Source organism: Chanodichthys erythropterus, chromosome 7 (genome assembly GCF_024489055.1).
Source record: "Chanodichthys erythropterus isolate Z2021 chromosome 7, ASM2448905v1, whole genome shotgun sequence".
NCBI classification, from domain to species: Eukaryota; Metazoa; Chordata; class Actinopteri; order Cypriniformes; family Xenocyprididae; genus Chanodichthys; species Chanodichthys erythropterus.
The window spans coordinates 24,022,954-24,050,214 of record NC_090227.1 but is presented as its reverse complement, the minus strand read 5'-3'; the positions used below and the strand labels follow the sequence as shown (position 1 = coordinate 24,050,214).

Here is a 27,261-nt window from a genome sequence, read left to right as displayed (position 1 = left end):
GAAGACCCCTAAGTCAGCATTCTTCACATGGAAGAAATCCACCTGCTGGTTCTGGAGGATTCAACAGCTGAAGTGATCTTAGGGCGCCCCTGGCTAGAGCAGCATAACCCCATAATCTCCTGGAGGACAGGAGAGATCCTGAAGTGGGGCAACCAATTTTTTAATGACTGTTTTCTCAAGTTTCCTGTTCCAAGTCTCCCACATTCCGAAGAAGTCCAAGTCTGTGCTATATCTGTGGAAAACCCACTCAGAAATCGCTCAACAGACATCCCTGCATGTTACTCCCACTTCAGCGATGTCTTCTGTCCTAAGGCGGCCTCCTCGCTGCCTCCCCACCGGCCACAGGACTGCGCCATAGACCTGCGCCATAGACCAGCGCATATAACCTCATCTGAATACGTGAGGGGGGCGAATGGAAGACAGCTTTTGTGACCCCTACCGGCCACTACAAGTATCTTGTGATGCCGTATGGACTCGTCAACGCCCCCTCTGTATTTCAGGATTTCATGCATGAGGTGCTCCAGGAATTCCTGCACAAGTCAGTTCTGGTCTACATCGACGACATTCTGATCTACTCCCGGAGCTTGGCTGACCATCTCCGCCACATTGCGGAGGTCATGCAATGCCTGAGGGCTTTCAACCTGTTCCTCAAAGCCAAGAAATGCATTTTCCACCAGCCCTCAGTGCAGTTCCTGGGTTACAACATCGATAACAGTGGCATCTGCATGGACGAGGGGAAGGTCTCTGTGATCAAAGACTGGCCCATTCCCATTTCCGTGAAAGAACTGCAAAGATTCCTGGGATTCGCCAATTTCTACCGAAGATTCATCCAAGGTTACACTATCATCACTACCCCTCTCACGGACCTGTTACACAGCAAGCCCAAGTCTCTGTCCTGGTCCCCAGTCGCCACCCAAGCCTTCAATACCCTCAAGAAAGCGTTCACCTCCGCTCCCCTCCTGGTCCATCCTGATCCCGATACTCCCTTTGTCGTTGAGGTAGATGCCTCTACCACAGGAGTGGGAGCGGTCCTTTCCCAGCAGCAGGGGAACCCCAGTAGACTCCATCCCCAGTAGACTCCTTCTCTCACAAAGTCAACCCGGCGGAGGTCAAATATGACATCGGCAACAGGGAGCTTCTTGCCATCAAGCTCGCCATGGAGGAATGGAGGCATTGGCTCGAAGGAGCTCAACACCCGTTTGTGGTTCTTACGGACCATAAAAACCTAGAGTATCTCGGGACGCCAAAAGGTTGAATCCACCCCAAGCGAGATGGGCTCTCTTCTTCACCAGGTTTAACTTCACAATCTCCTAACGACCTGGATCTAAGAATGTAAAAGCTGATGCTCTTTCCCGTATTCATGGACCTGACGAAAGTACGACGACCCAGAGCCCATACTCCCCGAGAAATTATTTGTTAACCCCATCGCCTGGTCTGAAGAAACACTGCCTGAGTCCAATGCCTCCACCAACACCACGCTGGGTTGTCCCCAAGGTTTGCAGCACATCACCCGGACACGGCCCACTCCCCTCATTCACGCATCACACACGTCACTGGGCACTGGCCACCCAGGGGTCAATGAAACCCTCTTGTTGTTAAAACAGCACTTCTGGTGGCCCAACATGGCAGCTGACGTCAGGAGGTACGTACAAGGGTGCAGGGAACATGCCGTCTCGAAGAGCCCTCGTCATCTTCCCTCTGGAAAAATTACTACCTCTGCCCGTTCCCAACAGCCCCCGGTCACACCTAGGAGATGATTTCATCACAGACCTTCCAGTCTCTGACGGATGCACCTGTGTCATGGTGGTGGTGGATTGGGTCTCTAAGTCCTGTCGTCTGATTCCCCTGCGAGGACTTCCTACAGCAATGGAAACTGCTGAGATCATGTTTAACTGTGTTTTCAGATACTATGGACTGCCCAAAGATATTGTATCTGACAGTGGACCATAGTTCACCTCACGAGTCTGGAAATCCTTCTTCAAGCTCCTAGGTATGACGTAAGCCTCTCCTCTGGCTACCATCCCCAGACGAACGGGCAGACGGAGAGGAAGATACAGGAGATCGGCCATTTCCTACGTACCTTCTGTCATGGCCACCAGGACTCCTGGAACCAGTTTCTGGGTTGGGCTGAGTACGCCCAGAACTATCTTCAACAACCTACCACTGAACTTGCTCCCTTCCAGTGCGTACTCGGCTATCAACCCCCACTGTTCCCCTGGACCGGGGAACCGCCAGATGTCCGTGCGGTGGATTACTGGTTCCGGGAGAGTGAGAGGGTCTGGGACTCAGCTCATCTTCAACTCCAACAAGCCCTATGCAGGCGCAGAATGACAGCTGACCTTCGATGTTCCAAAGCTCCCAATTAACAGCCGGGACAGAAGGCAAAAAAAAACCTCTTCAGATATACACGATTCACATAAATGAAATATTTTGACTCAAAACGGCGAATTTCACAGACACATTCTGGGGACACCAGAGACTTAGAATACATCTTGTAAAAGGGGCATTATAGGTCCCCTTTAAAAAAACAAAAACAAAAAAAACAATCTTATCCTTTTATCTGAAGCACCAATTCCATCCTGCTATCAGAAACACCAGTATAATTTTCATTTTCACAATCAGGGAAGGAAATGTCTCCTTCTCAATAAAACTATTATGTTAGCCACCTGATACATCACACTAACGTTCATGACTGGAATAACATCATCTCTTGGAACATGAGGACTGGCATGAGGCTAGATGCTGCCAGCACATCTCCATAAGGCAAAGGTTATGTTTTATGAGCTGTCTTTCATTTGCAGTCTCTCCATTCAAAGCCAAATATCACTTAAACAAATGCAAATAACCCTGAGTCAGTGGTATAGCTGCAGGGCTTTTGCCAGTTCTGCTGTAGTTAAAGACTCCCCAATGACACCCAAATTACCTTAACCTCAGTCACCGGCCGGCGTGACCTCCTTTGAACCGTGCCGCCAAAATGTGGATTGATATTCTGACTCAATTAAACCTGAAACAAAATAAATGTGAACATTTACAGATCCATTAGCTAAACTGAACTCAAGAGTCAGCCTGAAACATCTCAGTTTTCAAAAGTGACACATGTGGTTTCCAAACAGACATTTGAGCTGACCACCGCTAACATATGACAAATAAAATTATAAATTACTCATATTTTCATCATCCAACTACTTTCAGGCTTATTGAAAAAGCTTAAAGTGTTATTGCCATCTTTGAGAGGAGATAAAGGGCCATCCCAGCTTACAATAATATGTTCAAAATGTAAACATTTTTTTGCTCAATGATTATATTAAGTTATGAAAACATTTAAAACTTCCAATTTTATTATTTTTTTCTTGGTTATGCCCACGTTAAAGCTAAACTAGTGGCACCTAGCAGAATAAAAAAATAAAATAAAATAAAAATACTGCATATTTTGCAAACACTCCGTTTGCTCCAACAGGTGCTTGTGAAGGCATGTCTCAACAGGAAAAAGTACTTTCAATAAAAGGTCCAGCATATTAGAATTATTTTTAGCTGTGTTGCCATGTTTCATGAGTAAGCAATGGAGTAGTCTTTTAAGGTGATAGAGAGGATTTTTTCGTCGACTGAAAATCCAAAGACTGTTACTGAGTTTTTTAAATTAGCACGTAAGAACAGCCCCCCTCCTTCACAGCTCACTTCAAAGGAACGCCTCCCAAAAATCGCGCACGAGTATTGGAACACGAGTGTTTACCACCGGCATTCGCTGTGTCGTGTTTTTTGGATTCATTATGTCGGACTCACCGCAGGTAACTCATAATCTGCAGTTGTTATTCCTGTCTCCTGACAAAAACTTTGCATGCAGCGCCTGTGGAGTGTGGAAAGTTACTGGAGCTCGTCTCTCACAAGTAACGTCACGGCAGTGATTGACAAGCCAGAGGGCCAATCCGCACACGTCTCTCACAAGGAACGTCACGGCAGTGATTGACAAGCCAGAGGGCCAATTGTTTACGCGATGATCGCGTAAACGATTGGCTGATGCACCTCGTGCACAGATGATGTATATTAATATTATTACTTTCAGTGCACCTAATAAATAGTCTTTTATCCATTAGTAAAGACAGTTTCAAGTAATATTGCAAAAATGTATAAAACAAAACATCCTCTTTAGCACCTTTAAGGTAGTTTAGGCAATTTCAGAGTGGCTAGCAATAGCAAGCTAGCTTTGAAAGCATTAGATCCACCCTCCCTTCAGAGCGCTCTCCAAAGCCACTCTTTCTCCAAAACACACTAACTCGCAGATCACACACAGCCAGAGCAGATTCAGCAAAGCATCATAAAAGATGCTGTTAAATTACATTGTCTCTCAAAGCACATAACATTACAATAATAATGAACATAAACAACTTACAGAGCTCTCACTTGTACCACCAACTGTGTTGACATAGAAACGTTTTGGTTCAGGACGAACTGTAAAAGGCGGCTGCTGTTCATTTGTTGTGCTCGTTGATGGATGGAAAGTGGAACAGAAGATGGAAAGTGACAGAATGAAGCCGGAAATGGGAACAGGGAATGAAGCTATGGAAAAGAGTCATTAAATCATGAAAAGAACCATCAGTTTATCATTTCAAATGATCATTTTACTGCTTATCCTAAAACCTCTGTTTAGTTAAAATATTCAATACTTGCATGACCTTTGCAGTGGAAGCAGTTGTTCTGGACACGTTCTTGGTGATTCTGTGAATCAATGGTGTTGAAGCTGCAATTGATTTCTCCTCCGCTGAATGAAGAAATTATGACAAACTTGTAGTTTGCCTCTAATAGTGAGGAAAGAGTTATTTTCCAGGTAAGCACATGGCTGTAGTGCAGGTTGAGGCCGGCAGCGTTTGGAATTTCAGAGCAGGAAATTCCTCTGTCGGGAGTTTTACAATCCTTTGTCCTTCTAGCAGGGCATTTACAGATGTAATTTGATTGGATGTTCAAGAGAAGAAACTTCATGATTCTTATAATACAAATGTATCACAGAGTAAGCAACATGTAAAATAAATTAACAAATAGGAAACCAAAGATGGAGTCCATCTATACCAAACATGCAACCCATGTAATCTTAGTTAACCATAATATGCAATTCTAAAACATTAATTCAAAATAGTTTGGATTAATACATAGAAAAGGAATATCTATATCCCTATAATAGGAAAATCATAAAATGTAAAAATTGAAGACAGGTTTGTACATTTATCGAGTAATTATTCTTCAACAGCGATGCCATAGAAATATACAGGGCTACCGCAAAAACGGAAGTTCAAAGACAATATTCTAAAGATGGCGATGTGCTTGTTTCTCTGGTACATAAGGTCTATTATTGATTGCTATCAGGATGTAAAGAGAGTTTCAAACAGAATAACAAAAAGAGTTTATAAAAAAGTTGATGTATCTGCGACCTGAGAATCTGCTGTCTCCTCTTCTGACCCTGACAAAATATATGTCTGAAATTCTAATATTCAATATTTATAATTAATTCTTCAGATTTTCAGTCCTGATTGTTTTCTAGTTTACTATGGTTTTAATGTGGATGAAGATTTAAGTGACTGTAAAGATGGGTTTGTTTGTAAAATCAGAACACCAAGGAACCACACAAATTCCAAATTCATTTCACAGGTCTGAAGCTTAAAAACAGTTTAGACCTGGATAAAGGGGAAAGTGAAATGAAGCGAGAATCTGGCAAAAAACTGTCGCTCTACAGTATAAATTGTCTTGATTGGCTGTAGAATTCTCCCGATAAATGTCGCCCCATTAAAACATTCATATTTTATGTTTATGGACATTGCAATCTGCTCAAATGATGGTAACACTGATTGCTCACCTGTGACACACCTTGCGGCTCTAGGAGGACAGCAGATGTGTGCATTAATTAAATCATTTAGCTTTGGCCTCATGCACATGATGCCCATCCACAGCAGCGGTTGACTTTGCACAACACTCTCTTAACTGACGCTCTGAGTGCCATTATGTCAGGTGCTGTGCTTCACTTATTAATGAAATGGGTCTCTTGGCATACCCTGTGATTTAAACTGCCAACTGGAATCCCATTCAATCTCAGGGACTGTTGTGGAGCGAAAACAGTGAAAGCCATTTCAGACAAAACTGCATATCTCATTTGGTTGGTCATGGACGGTTGCACTGCGGGAACTGTAGTCTTTCAGCAAACTTCTTGCAAAAGGTGTTTGAAGAAATATAATGGAAATATATATATATAAGGGATACTCCACCGTTTTTTCATATTAAACTGTCTTGCGGCGAAACTTTGTTAGCACTTAGCTTAGCCCAGTTCATTCAATAGGGGCCAAGCAGAGAAGCTACCAAACACCTCCACGTTTTCCCTATTTAAATACATTTACTCGAGTAGTGTAACTCGACCTAGGACGGTGACACAAAACAAAACGTTGCTCTTTTCTAAGCGTGTAAAATGGATAACTTTATTGTATGGCGGAATACCATAGCAAGTGCTCGGGAGCACACGGGAGCACTTCGCAGTAATATCTTCACTCGTGAAAAGTCCTCTCACCGGCCCCCGCTCCCTCTCCTGTAAAAGTCACATTGGTTCTATTGACGGAAATGAGAGGGAGGAGGAGAGAGAGCGGGGGCCGGTGAGAGGACTTTTCACGAGTGAAGATATTACTACGCCAAGTCAAAGTGCTCCCGAGCACTTGCTATGGTATGCCGCCATACAATATAGTTATCCATTTTACACGCTTAGAAAAGCGTAACGTTTTGTTTTGTGTCACTGTCCTAGGTCGAGTTACACTACTCGAGTAACTGTATTTAAATAGGGAAAACGTGGAGGTGTTTGGTAGCTTCTCTGCTTGGCCCCTATTGAATGAACTGGGCTAAGCTAAGTGCTAACAAAGTTTCACCGCAAGACAGAGCGATTTAGTGCACACACTGAGACGAGAGAGGTATGTATCAACTCGTCTTAGTTAAGGGAATAACATAGTTTAATATGAAAAAACGGTGGAGTATCCTTTTAATAATATTATTAATTATTATATATAATTAGGTATTTTATATCTTTTTTATAATTATATATAAAATTATACTTTTACTATAATACTAAAAGTATATTTATTATATGTTATTATATTTATTTTATATTTTTATTATAAAAATACAAAAAAAATAATAAAATTTAAATGAAATTAAATCATTTAAATAATATATTATATAATGATATATACTATATTCATATATTAAATTATAATATAATATATTTAAAACAACATAAAAAGCTTAAATACTTGTATTGTGTGATAACCATTTTATAAAAGCAATAAACTCTGTGAAGTTGTGGTTTACATACATACATACATTTAGAACAGCTAAGGAGGTTTTAGGTAACAGCGCCCCTTAACTGTTATAAATTCACTGTAAACCACAGCTTCTTGGGGCTTATTGCTTTATTAAATAGTTACATATTCAAATCACTAATCTTGTATAATATGTAGAAGAAAGCAGCTGTTTGTCACTGTATTTTCAACTCTAGTTTGTGAGTTGTACTTAGCAAACATTTATATTTTAATGTTTTTGTCACCCTAATCGAGATTGCCTATTTAATTAATGCTACACAAATACTGCTCTGATTAAATTCCAATTATATTATCTGACTATATTAAATTACAAATAGCTTGTAGCCAAACTTGTAGTCTGGAACAAAGGTTAACAATGTGGAGCATCAATGAAAAAATTATAGCAGAATCAACTCTGTAAATGAGTAACATCTGGTTTGAAATGTAAAAGTTCACGCAGTGCTCTATCTAAAAGAAATAACCTGACTGTGAGTGTATTTACGTGTCCTCAGGAGACTGTCAAAGGCATAGAGTTTTCCAAATCAACACTCTGCAGGGCAAAATCGAAACTAAAAGCAGATAAAATCACAACAAAATGAATGTGGAGGGTCAAACAGAGATGCCACATCAATACAAAGTTTTGTCTGAGACCATAGAAATAGTTAAACACCCTTTGAAAATTTAGTGCAAACCTGTGTTCTTTCAATAGTATCAAAATCCTTCATGCTACAATATTTGTACATCATTTTGGAATGACATATAGATTGCAAAATTGTTTGTATATATATATATATATATATATATATATATATATAAGCATATAATGTATATATAAGCAGGTGCACTCAATGTCAATTGATTTAAAAAAGTATTTATTAAAAAAAAAAAAAAAAAAACTGATTAAAGTATATGCAAATTAACTAATCAAATTAAATAATTCATATGTGCCTCGATTGTCTTGCAATTTTTCAGCACCTCAAACCATTTGTGCAAAATTGAAATGGAATATTCCACATAAGTGTACATTAAACAACATATATTCTGATTGCCTGTCGGGCATTTTTGCTTCTTACATCAAATTACTATTTGTCATTGCAAACTACAAATCAGTATGTGAACAACACAGGTAAGGCAAGCACACACAATGCATTTTAAACATTGTTTACCTACATATTCATATCCAAACAGGAATGAAAGTCAAATCAAACTGAGTAGTTTCAGTTAGACTCAACAAGCACGCACACGTACACACACCTGTCATAGCCGGTGTGAACTGAAGCATAAGCAGCTGCAATTACCAGGTACCGGCCCCCTCTGCCCCCTGTCGTCAGTGGCCAGCTGTAATTGGCGTACGAGTGAAGGGAAAATTGCGTGGGCGCGCCGTGGTGTCACCGAGTGTCACGTGGTGAAATGACTCGTGAGGAACTGCTCAGACGGCCTGTTATTGGGCCTGTCAGCAATTTAGTGTTGCTTTAAGACTGACAATACAAGTGTGTGTGTGTGTGTGTGTGTTTGTGTGTGTGCTGACATAAACTCAGGCCTTTTACATTTCATATTTCAACCTCAGCTTCAAATTTTTAAGAAAAAACCTGCATCTTAGAAAATTTGTATTAGCTTCATTGCTAATAAATTAGCAAATTGGAAAACTAAAAATCAAGCTTCATTAGAAGGTTTATTTGAGGAAACTTTGGGGACAACTTTATTTATTTATTTCTATAAATCATATTTAGATGTGTCGTCTTTTTAAGACAAAATAATGCCATGTTCTTTTATTTATTTCAACAAATTGATTGTTAATGAAATGGTAACACTTTACAATAAGTCTCATTTCTTAACATTACTTTACTACATGATTTAAGATAAACTAGCAATACAACTTCTCTAGTATTTAGTAATATTAATACAAAGTTGGAACTGTTTATGCATTGTGAAACTAGTTATCCCCATACTATTTATTTACTATTTTTTTTTAAAATTAGCTTTCATTTTAAATTTAGTTTTAGTAGTTTTGTCATTTTTTTTTCATTTTTTTTTTTCTATATTTATATTTAACTTTAATATATACTTTATACTTAAAGAATTAGTTCACGTTCAAATAAAAATTAGCCCAAGCTTTACTCACCCTCAAGCCATCCTAGGTGTAACGTTATATGACACAATCTGAGACAAAATATCCTGACGCATCCGAGCTTTATAATGGCAGTGAACAGGGTTCACGAGTATGAGCTGAAGAAAGTGCATCCATCTACATCCAGCCATCATAAACATATTCCACACGGCTCCGGGGGGTTAGTAAAGGCCTTCTGAAGCAAATCGATGCATTTGTGTGAAAAAAAAAATATATCCTTATATAACAAGTTATGAAGTAAAATATCAAGCTTCTGCCAGACCCTCTTCTGTATTCTATTTATGAAGAAAATGTAAAACTCTTGCAATTCAAAAATATGCTATACGTCCAACACCTTCCCTATTCAGCTTATGAAAAAAGCGTAACGGACTCAATGCTAGTGCTGGGCGGTATACCGGTTTTAATTTCGAGACCGATATGTATTTTTCAACAACCGCCATACCGGTACATAGCTGAAACAGCTGCTCTATCTATTGAATGGCCATGAAGCGCTATGTAGAGCGTATAGAGAGCAGACTTCTATTACTGCATACCCTTCTTACACTAATGGAAACAACTTTATAACACAACAATAAATAACTCACAAAGCTAACTCTCTTTAATACTGCAAAATACCATGTAGAGCCATATGATCTCCGCGATGCTGAAAACACTGATGAAATCACGGAATCAAGTCAAAAATTGAACATACTGTATAAAGCAGAACGGCACATTTGACAATATTTGGATGAATAAATCAAAAGTAGGGTTGTACAATGAGTCAGATATCGATACGGACTAGTGTCTGTGAATATTAAAGCTAAAAAAGACTACTATTGAAATTTGAAGTTTGTATGAATGAGCGCCATATTTTCGTCTCTACTACACATACTGAAGCACGCCGCACGCGTCGCGTTAGGCTCGCGATGATTTCAGTGTCTGCTGTCTCACCCACTAATTATACATGAACCTAATCTGCAGAGCTGCTCTTAGAGTCACTTTATGAACATTTCACAGTTTAATTTGATAAAACTATCGACATTTGTCGTATCATATACACAGGAAGTCAAAGGTCTTCACGACTCTGTCAAAATAAAAGTATGGTATAACTTGAAATATACTATTGTACAATCGCGTATACTTTAATTAATAGAGATAAATAATAATAATAATAATAATGACACCGTTTATTAAAACACAAATTTAAAGGTCTTCATTGAAATGACAGAAATTACACTGTAAAATGTAGCCTACTTATTAATATTATTAATTTAATTAAATAATTAAATTATGTGATTACATTTTAAACTAAACTGTTAGTTTTATAAGCTGATTTGATTTGATTACATTTTTAAATATTTTTTTTTATTTGTCCTTACAATATACTCCTGACAGTAAAATATGTCAAAATAAAGGTCCATTTGTCTCGTTGCTGGAATCTTATCACATCACGTCTGGTTAGGACACGGTTCAAAGTGTAACTTACGTGTCGCAATGACTTATTACGCTACGCCATGATGTACTACGCAACATCCTACCTAATACGTCACGTATTACGCTTACGTTTTTTAATTCTTTAACTATCATCAAAGATTCATAAAATTTGTAAAAATATCTTGCTTATTGGTAATTCATGTTAGCCAATGTGTTAAACACAAACAAACACCTTACTCCTTACTGTTACAGCAATTAAATAATTGTGTGCTATTCAACACTTGGTTAGACTAACGTTACATTTCCAAAATTCTTAAAATTGCATGAAATTGAGATCATTGATCAAACATGATTCTTCAGCATGAAATAAATATAGGCCCTATATATTTCTTAATACTCCACGTGAAAACATCACACCAACTGCCCAACAGTAAATAGGAACCTGTGTGAAAACAAAGTGTGAGCATTCTGGTTCAGCTGGCCTGTTATTTCAATGTTTTCTTTGCGTTTTTGTCCCCAATCCATGTTTTTTTTTTTTTCTTTTTTTTTCAAATATATTCAAGCACGCATATATAACAAACACTCAGAATCACATGTTGATGCTTTGAAGTCACTTGAGTGTATGTTTCATCTTTCATGTTGTCTTTTTGTTGTTCCCCCCAAACCCCTTTATTTATTTATTTTTACATGAGTACTTTAACAAAAAAGTCTTTGTTTGGAGGGTTGGTTAAATCAAGACATCATTCTCTGTCTGTGTTTGATTTATCTAAATCAGATTGATTGTTTTAATGCACCTGACTTTGATTGATGTTTGGTTTGCTTGTATGCAGGAAAGAAACAAAAGAAAGTTTGTTTAGAGATTAAAGCAAATATTACCATGAAATCAGCAAGTCAAATCAGTCACAACCTTCCTGAGGTTTAAATCACTTTATTGCAGTTTTAAAGTCTTTCTCCATGTTACAGCTGTATAATTCTTTCATATGTCGCTTAATGGACAGCAATGAACTTCAGATGGTTATGGCTACAACTCAAAGCTTATGTTTTGAAAGTTTGTATAAACTCCATGAATAATTTTACATTTCCTCATGAATAACTAAAGGAGAATTGTTGCTATAAAAAAAAAAAAAAAAAAAAAAAACAGAATGCAGGACCCCTTTTCTTTGCTAATTAAATACGGGATAAACACCTTTCGCGTAATAGAAAACCCAAATAATTAAAGTCTCAGTCAGAACGGCCCCATCTTGTTTCACACTCGGATGAAAAAAAAAAAAAAAAAAGGTTCTCAATTATCATTGTTTTTGGCTAGTGTCTAAATATCGAAGGCACACCGTGAACGCCTCCTTCCCCGCGGCGTCCATGTTTCCAGCTCGCAATGATTGCCAATTAGAGCAGAAATCAATTTACAGTCTCCGTTGCTTAATTGATATCATTATGTTTACTGTAGAATGAATAATTGAATATTGTATCATTACATCAAAATGTAGTCGTGCATGAATCGGGCCCGGCAGGTAGCCCTCGCTGAGAGGTTTTCTCGTTAAAAAGCAGTGATTGCTGATAATTAAGGGTTATCATTATATTCCCACTTCCTCAAATGCCGGCATTAGACATTCCAAGTTCGGCCTAAAAAAAAACAAAAAACAAAACAAAACAAAAAAATGCACAAACGCGAATAGTTTTTAATATGTGATCTGAATCAAAACAACATCAATGTATCTTTGGGAACAAAACATTTATATTAGAGGAAATTATTTCAGATTTTAAATATTTACCACAAAACGCTCTTAGTGGAAATGCTAAATAAATTACTAGCTGACTGAACGTTCATAAATAAACAGAAATAATCATGCTTGGCACTCCATAGACTTATGTCCATGTCAAAGCTAAGTCCTCCAGGTGATTGTGAAAGACTTTTCAATGGTGTGAGATTGTGATGTTACGTCAAACAGCAACTCCTGAACCTGAAGGAGAGGAAGATAGAATTATTCGAACAGGAAAAAAAAAATAGCACAAAGGAGATTGTGATGCAACTTTTCAGATGGAATGAATACTAAACCACACACTCATGGTCAACAGTTACTACACAAATCCTCTTTAGGAGCTTAAACTCTTGTGTGATTACAGGCTGATTTCATCAGTGACCTCATAATGGCATGATGAAGAAAAATAAATGGTGTTCGAGCGAATCGTTGGAAAATGCCACCTCTGATCTGACATACGCCGCTGAGGGCAAACGCATGCATGGAGACAGATGGAGCTGCCTCGCCTCTTTCAGACTTATTATGCAGTCGGGAAATACTAAGAAAGATAAATGATTTGGTGTGGGCTGGAACACTAGTTATTCAGATTCACATGCACACAGTTTCTTTGTCATCCCCCCCCCCCCGATTTTTCTCATGGCTGGTATAAATCTCAGTCTCTGGAGCTCATGCCTGCATTCTTATTAATAGAAACAATGCGGCCGATGCGCACACAACTTTTTAAAGGCATCTCTTTTTAAGCAGCCCAGGAGAATGTAAACTCCTCTCTGTATTTCATCAAGCTCACTGCTTACAAAATACAAGGAGGAATCAATTAGGCGAATGCATTCAGATATTTAGCTTTGAAATTATTCTTATTCTTAGCTATTATAGTGATTATCATTACTGTAATAAAAAAAATATATATTTTTTTTTATTGTTTTCAGCATAATTTAAAGGTGGCAAACATACTTTCATGATGCATAATAATTTGAATATTATTATAAACAATATAAATAATTTTCTATTTAAATAATATATGCCGGGTTTCACAGACAGGGCTTAGACTAAGCCAGGATTAGGCCTTAGTTAAATTAGGACATTTAAGTAGCTTTTATAAATGTACCCAAAAAAAAAAAAAAAAAAAAAAAAAAACTTAAGACTTAATTGCTTAATTGAATTAAAATATCTTTAAAAAAAAAACATGCAAATAATTTTAAATAAAATATATTGTATTTCTTTGTATTGATTTTAGGGTAAAATATGACGAGGATCAATGAAAGGCAGCAAACAAATAGTTTAAAAAAAATTTTAATTTTAAAAAAAAATTAAAAAGCACAATTTGAAGGTGGGCTGGCAAACATACACTTCCATGATGCATAATAATCATGGGTTATAAATAATATTTTTATTTAAATAATATAATTGTTATGAAAATAATATATCTTAACATATTAAGTTAACATTAAAATATTAAAATCTCTTTCAAAATTTATAAATAATTTTAAATAAAATAGATTTTCATATTTCTTTGAATTGATTTTGGGGTGAAACATGACGAGGATATTTTCATGAAATTTAAATGTGTATTCCAAATGAAAAGTTGAAAATCACTTATATATATATATATATATATATATATATATATATATATATATATATATATATATATATATATATATATATATATATATATATATATATATATATATATATATATTTTTTTTTTTTTTTCATTTTAAACATTCCATAGAAAAATAATTACATGTATTACATAATTATTAAATTTCAATTTTATATTTATAATATATTTTATAGTTTTAAACATTGTGATCAGGGTTGCCAGGTTTTTACATCAAAACCCACCCAACTGCTACTCAAAACTAGCCTAAAACTAGCCCAAACGCATTTCACGGAGGGGTAAAATCCGCGGTTTTGGCAGGGCTACCCAGGTAAAAGTCACATTCTAGGGGCTAAATATATAAATATATCCTCATTATAGTATCAGTGGTTCTTAAAGTTTCAATGATTAAAGTATGTTTGCATGAAGCATCTCACCTCAGCATTATATGTGAAAATTAAGGTGGCATCAGGCTTCCCAGCCACAGTCATGGTAACACCAGTGATGGGCCCTGTTACACCCCAAACCTTCACCTCACCCAGGGTCAACCTGTCAGCCTCGGCCAGACCATCTGTGGTAACCGTGTTAGTAAGAACACCCTAAAAACACACAGCACAACTGTTACACAAGATACACACAGATGCATATTTACAGTACGAGCAAAAATGCTATTGCAAGTGACAATAACTAACAGTAAAACATACGGATACATTATATTAATGAATATTTGTGGGGGGAAATGTACTTAATTATATACTACAATAATAATACTACAAACATATGACCCGTTTCTTGAGATACACCCATTTAGATCTGACTAGAACAGAATGAAAAACAACAGAAAACTGTGTTGTTTCAGTCTTAATGTAACACCTGTGCCGAGACAACTCAAACTAGTTGAGTTTGACCTCGTTTACAAACAGTTCTCAACTCCGTAGGGCCGTGTTTTTTCCCCACCGCTCAAATAATCTCACCACATATGACATCAAACCCACATGAAGTCCAGAGAGCTCTGACCTGGGCCAAGTGGCCTTGAGCTGCTACAGCATAAAATAGTTTTGGATGTGAATTTAGTTTCGAAATAGAGAGTGGCCACAGATGTTTGGCTTCAAGTGAGATGGACAATCTTGGATTCCCTATAGGATTAAATGGCAACTGTGCATGCCAACAATTCAAATAAATCTGAAAGAACTGCAGACATAGCTTTCTTCAAAACATATGAACATACCGAAGAAACATCGAAAGTTGTCAAGAGGAAACGCTTGTTCTGAACAGTATCTGAAAGGAAAAAAGGAAAAAAAGATTAAGATGAGAACAGGAAAGGACCATTTTTTAAAACACATTTCTAAGTCACAAACTGATATATAAATATACATATTAAAAACGCAGTTTTATTTTATTGCTTCAAATGCTGATGAGATCTTACATTAAAATATGTTATCAGTAATAGTATTGAGGAAAATGTAATAAATCCAACATAAGTTAATCTCTAAATTATATGTTGAAATGAATACTAATGGAAGTAAAAGACCAACAACTTGCATTCCTTTTCACACAAATTATGATTACAAATATATGATTACAGATTATTGTTTAATACAGACTTATTTTCAACATTATGTTATGATGACCTTAAAATGTTTTGTGCATGATTTGATATTCACATCACGTAACCAGCTCCATATGTATGGCTTTTCTGATGTAGTAAACTTGCACGTTAGCACACCTTATTGCACTTGCGATGCAAAGAAAAAATTTTTGGTTTTATCTCACGTTTTCTTTTGTTAACTCTTATTGGTTAGGTTTAAGTATGGAACGTTATTTTCAAACACGATTGAAAATTAATCTTTTAGTGCCACTTCTGCAATACGTACAACAACCACTGAACTGAATGTGCTTTTAGAGCCACTCACTGGACATTTTACTTTGAAAGTGCTGTGCAACGGTGCAAGAATCAGCATAATATCATTTAGCAGAAATGTTGCCAGAGGCACATTTGTCATATGAGTCTGGGTTGAAGAAATCATTAAAGGTGCCGAAGAACACATTTTCAAAAGATGTAATATAAGTCTTAAGTGTCCCCTGAATGTGTCTGTGAAGTTTCAGCTCAAAATACCCCATAGTTTCTTTTGTTATTAGTTTTTTTTAACTGCCTATCATTATAAATGTGCCGATTCAGGGTACGCGGCCCCTTTAAATCACGTGCTCCACGCCCCAAGAGTTTGCGCTTGCCTTAAACACCATAAAGTTCACACAGCTAATATAACCCTCAAAATGGATCTCGTCATGCAACATGTCTAATCGTGTAAGTATAGTATTTATTTGGATTTTTACATTTGATTCTGAATGAGTTTGATAGTGCTCTGTGGCTAATGCTAACATTACACACTGTTGGAGAGATTTATAAAGAATGAAGTTGTGTTTATGAATTATACAGACTGCAAGTGTTTAAAAATGAAAATAGTGACGGCTCTTATCTCCGTGAATACAGTCAGAAACGATGATAACTTTAACCACATTTAACAGTACATTAGCAACATGCTAACGAAACATTTAGAAAGACAATTTACAAACATCACTAAAAATATCATGATATCAATGATCATGTCAATTATTATTGCTCCATCTGCTATTTTTCGCTACTGTTCTTGCTTGCTTACCTAGTCTGATGATTCAGCTGTGCAGATCCAGACGTTAATACTGGCTGCCCTTGTCTAATGCATTGAACATTGGCTGGCATATGCAAATATTGGGGGCGTACACGCCGACTGATATGTAACAGTCGGTGTTATGTTGAAATTCGCCTGTTCCTCGGAAGTCGTTTAAACAAATTAGATTTATATAAGGAGGAGGAAACAATGGAGTTTGAGACTCACTGTATGTCATTTCCATGTACTGAAAATTAAATTTTTGAATCTAGGGCACCTTTAATGGAACTGGAATTATCAAGTTAAATCAAAACCATTCAATTCCTCACAATTCCCATTCCTGTACACACAAACATAACCCACCGATTCCCTCTCCATCATCCCAGAACAGGGATCCATGTGCTGAACCTGCATCATCAAGAGCAACGAGCAGACCCAGAGGATTCTGACGACTACAAGAAAAAGCACAAAATAATGAAAACTACATTTGTGTTGCGACATCACAACCATAAACACATAAACACCTACATTTACATAATAATACTACTTATTCAATGTTCAGAATCTTGGTCATCTTGATTAAACAACAGTATGAACTCTGAGGCCACGTTCACACAGCAGCAGAATATGGTTGTCAGTCCTTATTAACACGGTTGTGTTCACACACGGTATGGTTATTTATGGGTGTGACAACCGCATTCGTAAAACTCTACATAAAAACGATATATTCTATATAAATTTTTAGGACTCACAACCACATTCTCGGAATTTTTGCGATGTGTGAACAGGACGTGACACGTGATTGCAGCGGTTAAAGACTCCGGCTATCGCGTGTTTACATGCTGCTGTTGGATAATTAAGTTTGAATGGATACACTTGCGGTTCAATTGGTCTCTTGTCATGTCAAAAGTGATAAGACTTTTCAGTTTTATTGACGTCGTCATCTTTAATATTACGTTGATCACCGTCTTGACTCTCGTTGCATGTTCATACAGGCAGTGTTTCAGACGCTACTGTACGTTGCTGTGTGAACGGCACATTTCGAGATTCACACCTGTAAGTAAATATGGTTGTCAATCCCAAAAAATGACAGTGTGAACATGGCCTTAAAGACACAGAGAGGGTTGAAAATGGAAATATGAAAGAAAATTAACTGGTTGTTTTGTAAGAGACACTTTTGAGAGTGGAAAAAAATACTATGCAGCTATAGAAAAATGTCCCAATTATAGATTAAACAAGTCATTTAATAAAGATGCAGGGTAGCTTCTTCACCTGTAGTGTGTGTTATTCTCTGGTTTCTGCCAGGGCAGGATATAGCCTCCTCTTACGTGCAGGTTAATTTTCGCTAATGGTGCATCCATATCCACAAACTGTCCTCGTACTCCAACAACTTTACCCTGGATGATAAATCACATACAAGCAGATAAGAGACACCAATATATAGAGGACAAAGTACAGCAGGTTGAAATTGTTTGGAAGCCAGCTGCATTATGACTGGTTGTTTAATTGACATGCTAATAAAATCTTGCTAATAAAGATTTGCATGTTTGCTAATAAAATGCTTACTTGCATGCTGATAAAATGCTTACCGTGTGGTAATCGTACCAGCGGGCATTTGGCACGTAGCCCCTGACAACAGTAACGCCCTTCACAAAACAAAACCAATGAGAAAAAAATAATAAATAACAACACAAACAACACTGAAAAGAACTGACAATTTCTCTTTACTGATTGACATATTAAAAGGCTTCCTAATTTATTTAAAAAACACTACATATATATTTCATTACAAAATAGAAATAAATATAATAAATTAAAAATAACTTTTTTTTTAATATGTGGGTCAGTTCAGGGGCATCATTTATAAGGTTTAGTGAACAAACCTCAAAACAAATGACAAGATACTTAGGATTGCATAAAAAAAAAAAAAAAAAATGGTGCTGTATAGTACTAAAAGTGGTTCATTGACATTGATAATCATAGGGGATCCACTTTAAGTGCTGTATAGCACCAAACCTTGGTGCTTCAGTGGTTCTTCAGCAGTTCTTCACTGGTTCTTTGGGATGACTGAGATGCTATATAGCACCGCTACCGTATACAGAACCTGTTAAGCCCCTGTATGGTTCTTCAGCGGTTCTTCAGTGGTTCTTTGGGGTGGTTAAGGTGCTATATATCATCACTGCCATACAAAGAACCCGTTAAGCCCATTTAAAGGTTCTTTACAAGCCAAAGAACCACTGTTGGTGCTGTTTAGCCCCATTTTTGTTAAATAAATAAAATGCGATATGGCACCTCTTATGGGTTCTAAATAGCACCATTTGACAAAGGTGCTGTAGAGCACCTTTAAAGATATGGTGCTACATAGCACCAAAAGTGGTTCCCCTATGATTATGAGCCAAGAACCACTTTTAGTGCTGTAGCATTTAAAAATAAATAAATAAATAAATAAAAAAATAAAGTGTAGCCAAGGTGTTTTTGTGATTATACCTGGTCCAAAGCAGGTGTGATCAGAAGGGCAGGACCCCAGAGGAACTGCCTGTCGATGCTCCATGTGGTTTCATCAGTGACAAACCTACATTACAGAACACAGCAGAGACCAGTTAGCAGTGAACATTCAGTCCAATAGATCAGGCTGCTAAAAACAGAGTGGAAGAGGAAGGTTACACAGGACAACAGGAAAGTGAAGAGCAACAATATCAAAGCAGGCTAAAAAAAAATTTAAATACAGGAACATAAGACCAATACACAGACAGAGAATTTGGCCCAAGTTCTGATTAGTCATTCCTATGATGCTTTGGGGGGAAATGTAATTGAAACGAGAGGATGGACTGAAAATAGTGTCAGAAAGAAAAGATGGTGTAATGAAGATATATTTGGAGGGAAACTGAGGAGCAGAACATAAATGAAGGTCTTAAAGGGATAGTTCACACAAAAATGTTTTTTTCTTTTTTTCATCATTGTCATCATTTCCTCATAGGCATTGTTACCTTTTATTATATGGAAAAAAGAATAGCGTGAACATTATTTCTGGTAAACATCATGGTTTAGTAATAATATGAAGGTGAGCAAATTATGACAAAATGATTTTAATTTTTGGTGAACTATTCAGAAACAGAAGTACTGGTAGACACTCACTCGTGCAGCATGGGTCTGACCACAGTGTTTCCGTAAACATGAGCTTCATACATCAGTGTGTTCAAATATGGCAGGAGGGTATAGCGAATATTCAGCACATCACGAGACATACCAGCAAACTCCGTTCCCCAGGCCACAGGATCCTGCCTCTGTGAAAGATCACAAAAACTCATGAGATTATAAATACTCAACACTACTTCTGAAGAAAATGTGAATGGGTTCTCCTGCAAACCTTGTTACTACAGTGTTTGATATGTTGCTAGAGCATTAAGTGATTGTTCTGGGTGGTTCCAAGTGGTTTCTAGTATTCTATTCTTTAATCAAGGTTCTTCACTGGCATCTCTGATTAAATGAAGAATCTTTCACATCCATGGAACCTTTTTATTTCACAAAAGATTCTTTATAGTGAAAAAAAGGTTCTTAAGTATTATTAAAATGAAGAGTTTCGTTGCAAAAGGAGATAACTCCGTTTTTAACATTTGTCAAAACATGTTTATTATTATGTTATTATGTTATTATTTTGTTTTATGGTGCTACTTAGCTGTATTTTTTAAGTTATGAAGGTTTAAATCAAAACAAACCAACTGCAGTTGAATTGATATTAATTGGAATGCACAACCAAAACAAGATTTTTGAAAAATTAAAAAAAAACGGAGTTATCTCGTTTTGCAACGAAACTCTTCAAATGTTCTTCAAACTAAGAAAAAGTTGATTGAAAGGTTTTTAGGGAACCGAAAAATGTGTCTTCAATGGCATCTCTGCAAAAACCCTTTTATTGGGACCTTTATTTTTACGTTCCTTGCAATGTACATGCTAAAGTAGTTTTGTTGTTTATTGGTGATATATTTTTATGAATGTTTTTCTCATTAGTTTTGCCTTAAGCTAGTTCAATAATTTTATTAAAGGATTAGTTGACTTCAGAATTAAATTTCCTGATAATTTACACACCCCTATGTCATCCAAGATGTTCATGTCTTTTTTTCTTCAGTAGAAAAGAAATTAAGGTTTTCTCTATATAGTGGACTCCATTGGTGTTGAAGGTCCATATTGCAGTTTCAATGCAGCTTCAAAGGGCTTTACATGAACCCAGGCAAGAAATAAAGGTCTTGTCTAGTGAAACGATTGGTAATTTTCTAAAAAAAAAAAAAATTATATACTTCCTAACCACAAATGCGCCACGCATTACGTAATCACATTGGAAAGGTCACGCATGATGAAGGTGGAAGTACTGCAGTAGAGCGAACAACTCCATGTCATTTTCTCTTCCAACTTCAAAATTGTCCGACATCGTTGTTTTACCTTTTTTTGTAAAGGGTGTTTGGTTTAGTCTTTGCATGTTTGCCTTGTAGATACTGGATTGGTACTTTTGCCAATGTCATACGTGACCTTTCCAATGTGATTACGTAATGCGTGGCACATCTCAGAGTTAGTGGAAGACGAGCATTTGTGGTTAAAAAGTATATATATTTTATTTATTTTTAGAAAATGATCGCTTCGCCCGTTGAAGCTGCTTTGAAACTGCAATTTGGAACTTCAACCCATTGTACCCCGTTGAAGTCCACTATATGGAGAAAAATCCTGTGATGTTTTTCTCAAAAACCTTAATTTCTTTTCAACTGAAGAAAGAAAGACATAAACATCTTGGATGGCATGGGGGTGAGTAAATTATCATTATCAAGTCAACTAATCTTTTAATTGCATTTTTTAAAAATATAGCTACAATAATATTTTAGAAATCATATTTAGAGGTTCTTGGTATTCAAATGTTTAAAGACATCTGGAATATATAGCAACATAAATGTAACAGATAGTGTTAATATCAAAATTTCAGTAAAGATGTGTATTATCTCAATAAATCGATTCATTTATGATCCAGTTGCAAACAGATCAGTCTGGAACAACACCACATTTCCAGGATTATCCATTATGATACCATGGGAATAAATACTTTAGCCCAGAACTATTTTTGTATGATTCAAATGTGTACAGCTGTGTCCTGCTGAATCCAGACGTAACCATACACCACACTGAGCATCTGTGCCCGTGTATATGTGAGCATCTGACTCCATATACAGGCAGAATGTTAATTGTCTGCCAGACAGAGAAACAGTTTGCCCCCTTTGGCGGCCTGTACGTGGGTCTAGTGCTCACAATGAGTGGTGTTAAGAGCGGTGGGTGTGAGTTAATGTGCTCATAGATATAAAGGTGAACCATATCTGATAATTATTTCTCAAGTACCACACGTTCGCAGGTCTGTCCACTAATGCGTGCATGCTAACACTTAGTTCTTTCCTCGCCACTGATGGAATTTTCTTTCATTTATCACTTGAAATATTTGCCGGTGCTGTAGGCCCCTAGTATAAGTAAGTTTGGGTTAGGATTGGGGGATGGGGTTAGGATTAGGCAATCAGGTAGCAGCTTCAACGAATAGGGTAATAATCTAGCAGGGAGTCGAAATTTAGCACAACACCGGCAATCCATGTTTTCACTGTTATATAGTAGGGGGCACTATTATGCATCTTCTTAAATATAGTACAGAATCTCCAGATCTAAAAACAAGTAAGCGATAGAAACGTGCTTATGCAAATGTAAGATAATGCAATCATCAAAGATTAAACAGCATATAAATAAAAAAATGCCTAATGTTAGCAAATTAATTGTCAAACCCAAGAATAGGTATAGGACTGTTCAAGCTTTGGGGGTGTTAATAGAAGCAATCTGTGAGGTTTATGTTTTGATCATTGTTCTGAATCCAATCCAGACATAGGGCCCTATTTTAACGATCTAAACGCAAAGTGTGAAGCGCACGGCGCAGGTGCACTCAGGGCGTGTCCAAATCCACTTTTGCTATTTTAACGACGGAAAAACGGTTCGTGCGCCGGGGCGCATTTTTGAAATGGGTTGTCCCTATTCTCTTAATGAGTAATGGGCGTAACGTTCAATAAACCAATCAGAGTGTCATCTCCCATTCCCTTTAAGAGCGAGATGCGCTCGCACCATGGCGGATTGCTATTTACATGGCGGAATATGTTGGCGTAAAAGCTGAACGCTTTTCAAGCGAAGAAACTGATCTGCTTGTGCGCGAAGTTAAAGCGCGCGAGCAGATCATCTACGGGACAAGCAGGATATAACATTATATATATTATATAATTATATATTATATAACATAACATTATAAAATACACTGACTTATTAAACACACCGATTCAACTGAGGAGTTCAACAAGTGATGTTTTGCTGAAATTGTTAAGTGGCCAGTCAATCTTTCAGTCGTCTACGTTGGATGCAGGCTTTCAAATAGCTCTGCGCGATGAGTCAGTTAATATATATGTGTGTATTGGCAGGATTGTTCAATTAATTAGCCAGTTTCGTTCATCATTATAAGTAGCAATAGGCTGAATTGAAAATAGGTATCCTAATTCTAATACACACAATGACTATTCATCATTACATTTTTATATTTATGTAGCCTGCACAATAATATTCTTTTACACTGTAATCCTTTTGTTTTTAATATTTGGCATATTTGTGCGATGCGTATCCCTGTGTGTAATAAGCAAAGTCAACGCGCACTGTGGACGCGCCCAGAGGTGCAGTTTCTACCAACGCGCTCTAACAAAAAAATATTGCGCCACTGACTTTAGACCAGGTTTGAGTTGGTCTATGGCGCAGTCTATTTTCAGCTCCTTAAAATAGCAATGCGCCTGAACACACTTCTTTTTTAGACCAGCACGCCCATGGGCGCACTAACTGGCGCAAATGCATTACTAATTTAAGGACGTGGCGCTGAACGGGAAAACGCGAACGGCGCCGGACGCAAACTAGCAAACACACTTGCGCTGCGCCTTGCGTCGCATTGCGCCGGGTGTATTATAGGGCCCATAGTCTTTGACAAAAACATGATTGTTTTTTGAATGAAACTTACCAACATTCAAGTGATGATAAAAAAAAAAAAAAAAGAATGGATAAAGCTAGAATAAAGAAATTAACAAAAAAGTTGAAAAGGGGAAAGTTGTATGTTATAAAAATGACTGTTCATGTCCTGTAAACATCCTTTAAACCAGACACATTTAGATGATAAGCAAAACTTTGTGAAATATTAAGGCTTGCTTTCAGAAAATGTATCTAAATTATCTAATAATTATTGACAGATTTGTCTTCCACCTGCTCATGATTAAAAGAAGTGAAAAAAATATGCCATTGCCTCAAGACAAAATAACTTTATATTAAAGATGAATTAACTGAAAACGAACCTTGATATCTTATGCAGTTTTACTTCTTAGATAAATTGGTCTTGTTTTAAGGATATTTAAATGAGTTTAAAACTGGGTTTTAGACACAAAAATACTTTAAGAAAATTATTTTGTATATGAACATGATCCATTAAAAGTTGTTGTTTAAGGTTCAATACATACATTAGTAAAATTATGCTAAATATATAACATATACAGTCTTTTTTTTCCTTTTGACCATAAAAAAAATTACATAATTTTGCAGGCAATAAGCACAAAATTTACATTTTTGAGCAGGAAGCACAAATGTGAAATTTTTAGGACAATGCTTAGTATACTAAAACTAAAACGATAAAAAATGCTGTTACTTGATATAAGATACATGTTAACTGAAATAAATTATACAGTTTATTTTATTATATATATATATATATATATATATATATATATATATATATATATATATATATATATATATATATATATATATATATATATATATATAACAGAAAATTAAAAAATAATCCAAATTTTTTATCAAATTTAGAAGACTTTACCAATTTACAACTTAACATATACTATTGTAACTGTGTGGGACAACTTGTGCTAAATTTAATTTGTTCAAAAGACCGAACCTTAACTATTGAGAAATAATAATAGTGATGCTAGGCTTAGTAAACACACTGAGTACTGTAGGCCTATATTGTTCTTGCCCTTTTGACCTGTAGAACCTGTAGTATTTTCTCATCTCTTCCGCACAGAAAAAACTCCTTCTCCTAATAGTAAAGCTAATATCTCAGTGTTAAAGTGTTTGAATGAACTAGACCTTCCTCTTGTTAGAGCTAACTGCTTCTTACAGACAAAAAGCCAAATTATTCCAAATGTACTGCTCTCTGACTCCATTAGCATGTGACTTAGCATGATGGAGAGACAGCCGAACTTGGAAGCCTTGGCAGGAGCCTAAGAATTATGACCCTCTTTGCAGAAGCTGGTCTCTCTCTCTCTCTGGCAGCTGGCATCAGAGGGAACATTTGCACTGGCAACTGACTTTGCCAGACATTAGGAGTAAATAAGGTGGTCTTTTCAAACTTCTTTCGGAGTCTGTTCATCTGTTAACTCCCTCCTCTTTTGTTTTCCTTTCTGTGCAAATTATGTCATGTCTGCTCCCATGGTGCTTTTTAGGATTACCCTATTTTACTCACTTGGGCAAACACTTCCTATTAAAACAGGAAGTTGGAGCTGGAGCTTGTCCCTTTTTTAAATAGCTAGTAGGCTTTAGTTTACATCAAAGCCATGAACCATTTTCATTATCTGACAAAAATGTGGTCATTAATATTAGTCAGTTTCCGGCAAAAGAAAAAAAAAAGTGAATTTATCAAACTTTCAAGAGTACGTTACCATATAGATGATCTTAGACACAGACTAAAAGCTTCCAAAAACTCCCTTTTTTGATTTCATTAAGTGTGTCTCTGTCTCTTATTCAATATCTGACATGTCTTTCTCTCTATTACTTTGTAATTCAGGCCACCTTGACGCCCTCCATCCTGTCTCTGGGTGACCTTCCATTTGCCTCTGTAGCCACATTAAAGCTAATGACATCTTGGAGGGGTAATTACAGCACCAAGGGGACATGCAGGGATAAATACATCCGGGTAGAGGCGAGCTGAGGACAGTTTCTTATTGGAACTGTCATTGAGACACGCAGAGGGCACATCCACACCGGTACAAGTGAATGACTCGGCAGAATAAAAGCAGAAAAAAAAAAAAAATGCAGACATGCTGTCTTGCAAGCACTATTGTGCACTTTTGTCTTAATAAAGCCCTCTAAATTCCCTGGTCACTGTCAGTGCGTGTCTAACACTAGAATTAATACATATCATGCTATTTTAAAAGCGTTTTTGTTAGCATTTTTACTTTTGTGTTTTTCTTTTTCATACCCCAGCCAAAATCCCAAAGGACTACATCTAATATTTCACAAATGTTTTTTTTTTTTTTCTTATCCCTTTTCGCCATTTTGTTTAAAGGGGTCATGGCATGGATTTAATATAGTCGACACAGCATCATCTTTTATTTTCAGTCTCTCTGAGAAGCCTGCGCCAAACTGCGTCTTGTTAAAGGGGGGTTGTTTAAGCTTTTGTTACTCTACATATAGAGTATATGCACTTGTGTGCCAATTCCCAACAAAACATAGACATCTGTTGCAGCTTTACTCACCGTCCCTGATCTGCAAATCCAGCACCAAACTGGGACTTTTACAAAGCATTCATCAATTCACGGGAACAAACAAACATACATGCACAACTCCGTTGCTGCCTCGGAAAAACAAACTTCATCCTCTGTTCCCTTAACGCTGGGTTCTTTGGGAAGCTGAAAAAAGTAATCTTTCCCTCACAACCAAAAACACACTGCTTTGTTTACAGGAGCTGCATCTCATTTCAGATGCTGCGTCCTCCGGAGGTCACATTTGAAGGCTGCATACGTCATCAAGGATGTCATATTTAAGAAAAGTAACCGTAATAAAATTGACTGATATTCATTATGAGGTGTAAAATAGTGTAATTTCTTTCTTACGTTGCAATCTAATGGTTATTTTTCTTAAATGAGACTGCCTCGATGATGTATGCAGCCTTTGAAGGGTGCAGCTCCTGAATTGGGACACAGCCATTGTTGAAAAATCTCTCGGCTTCCGTATCCCTAAAGAGAGCAAAAAAATGAATCAGCAGTAAAATGAAGCGAGAAAAACTAACAGTGTCTTACTGACGTGATCTGGATTTCTTTCAAAATAAAAGTTCATTCATGCTTTCTTAACCCTTAAATGCATGACTGTTTCGCCAATCATTCTTACATATTCGGGTCTTTATCGACCCGGATCTATATCTAACACGGAAGGATCTCTACCTGTCGCGATAATATAAAACTCCTCTGATATTAGAGTAACAATTACAGAAGAATAAAATAAATTGTATTTTGTTACCTTTTGGAGCTTGAAAGGGCTCCGTTTGAGCAGATGTTTTATGCCATCATCA

At 36.8% G+C, this 27,261-nt stretch overlaps 1 protein-coding gene across 1 annotated transcript in view; it reads right to left on the bottom strand.

Moving 5' to 3' along the window:
• Positions 1-11,785: 11,785 nt before the first annotated feature.
• si (sucrase-isomaltase) overlaps positions 11,786-27,261 on the bottom strand; it is an 85,453-nt gene continuing 69,977 nt past the window's right edge. Inside the window, exons 41-48 of the mRNA XM_067389930.1 lie at positions 20,004-20,152; positions 19,356-19,440; positions 18,458-18,514; positions 18,141-18,265; positions 17,232-17,320; positions 15,449-15,498; positions 14,658-14,819; positions 11,786-12,821 (exon numbers count right to left, since the gene is read on the bottom strand). Coding sequence (XP_067246031.1) covers positions 12,744-12,821; positions 14,658-14,819; positions 15,449-15,498; positions 17,232-17,320; positions 18,141-18,265; positions 18,458-18,514; positions 19,356-19,440; positions 20,004-20,152 — 795 coding nt within the window. The 3' untranslated portion in view covers positions 11,786-12,743. The remainder of the gene's footprint in view (positions 12,822-14,657; positions 14,820-15,448; positions 15,499-17,231; positions 17,321-18,140; positions 18,266-18,457; positions 18,515-19,355; positions 19,441-20,003; positions 20,153-27,261) is intronic.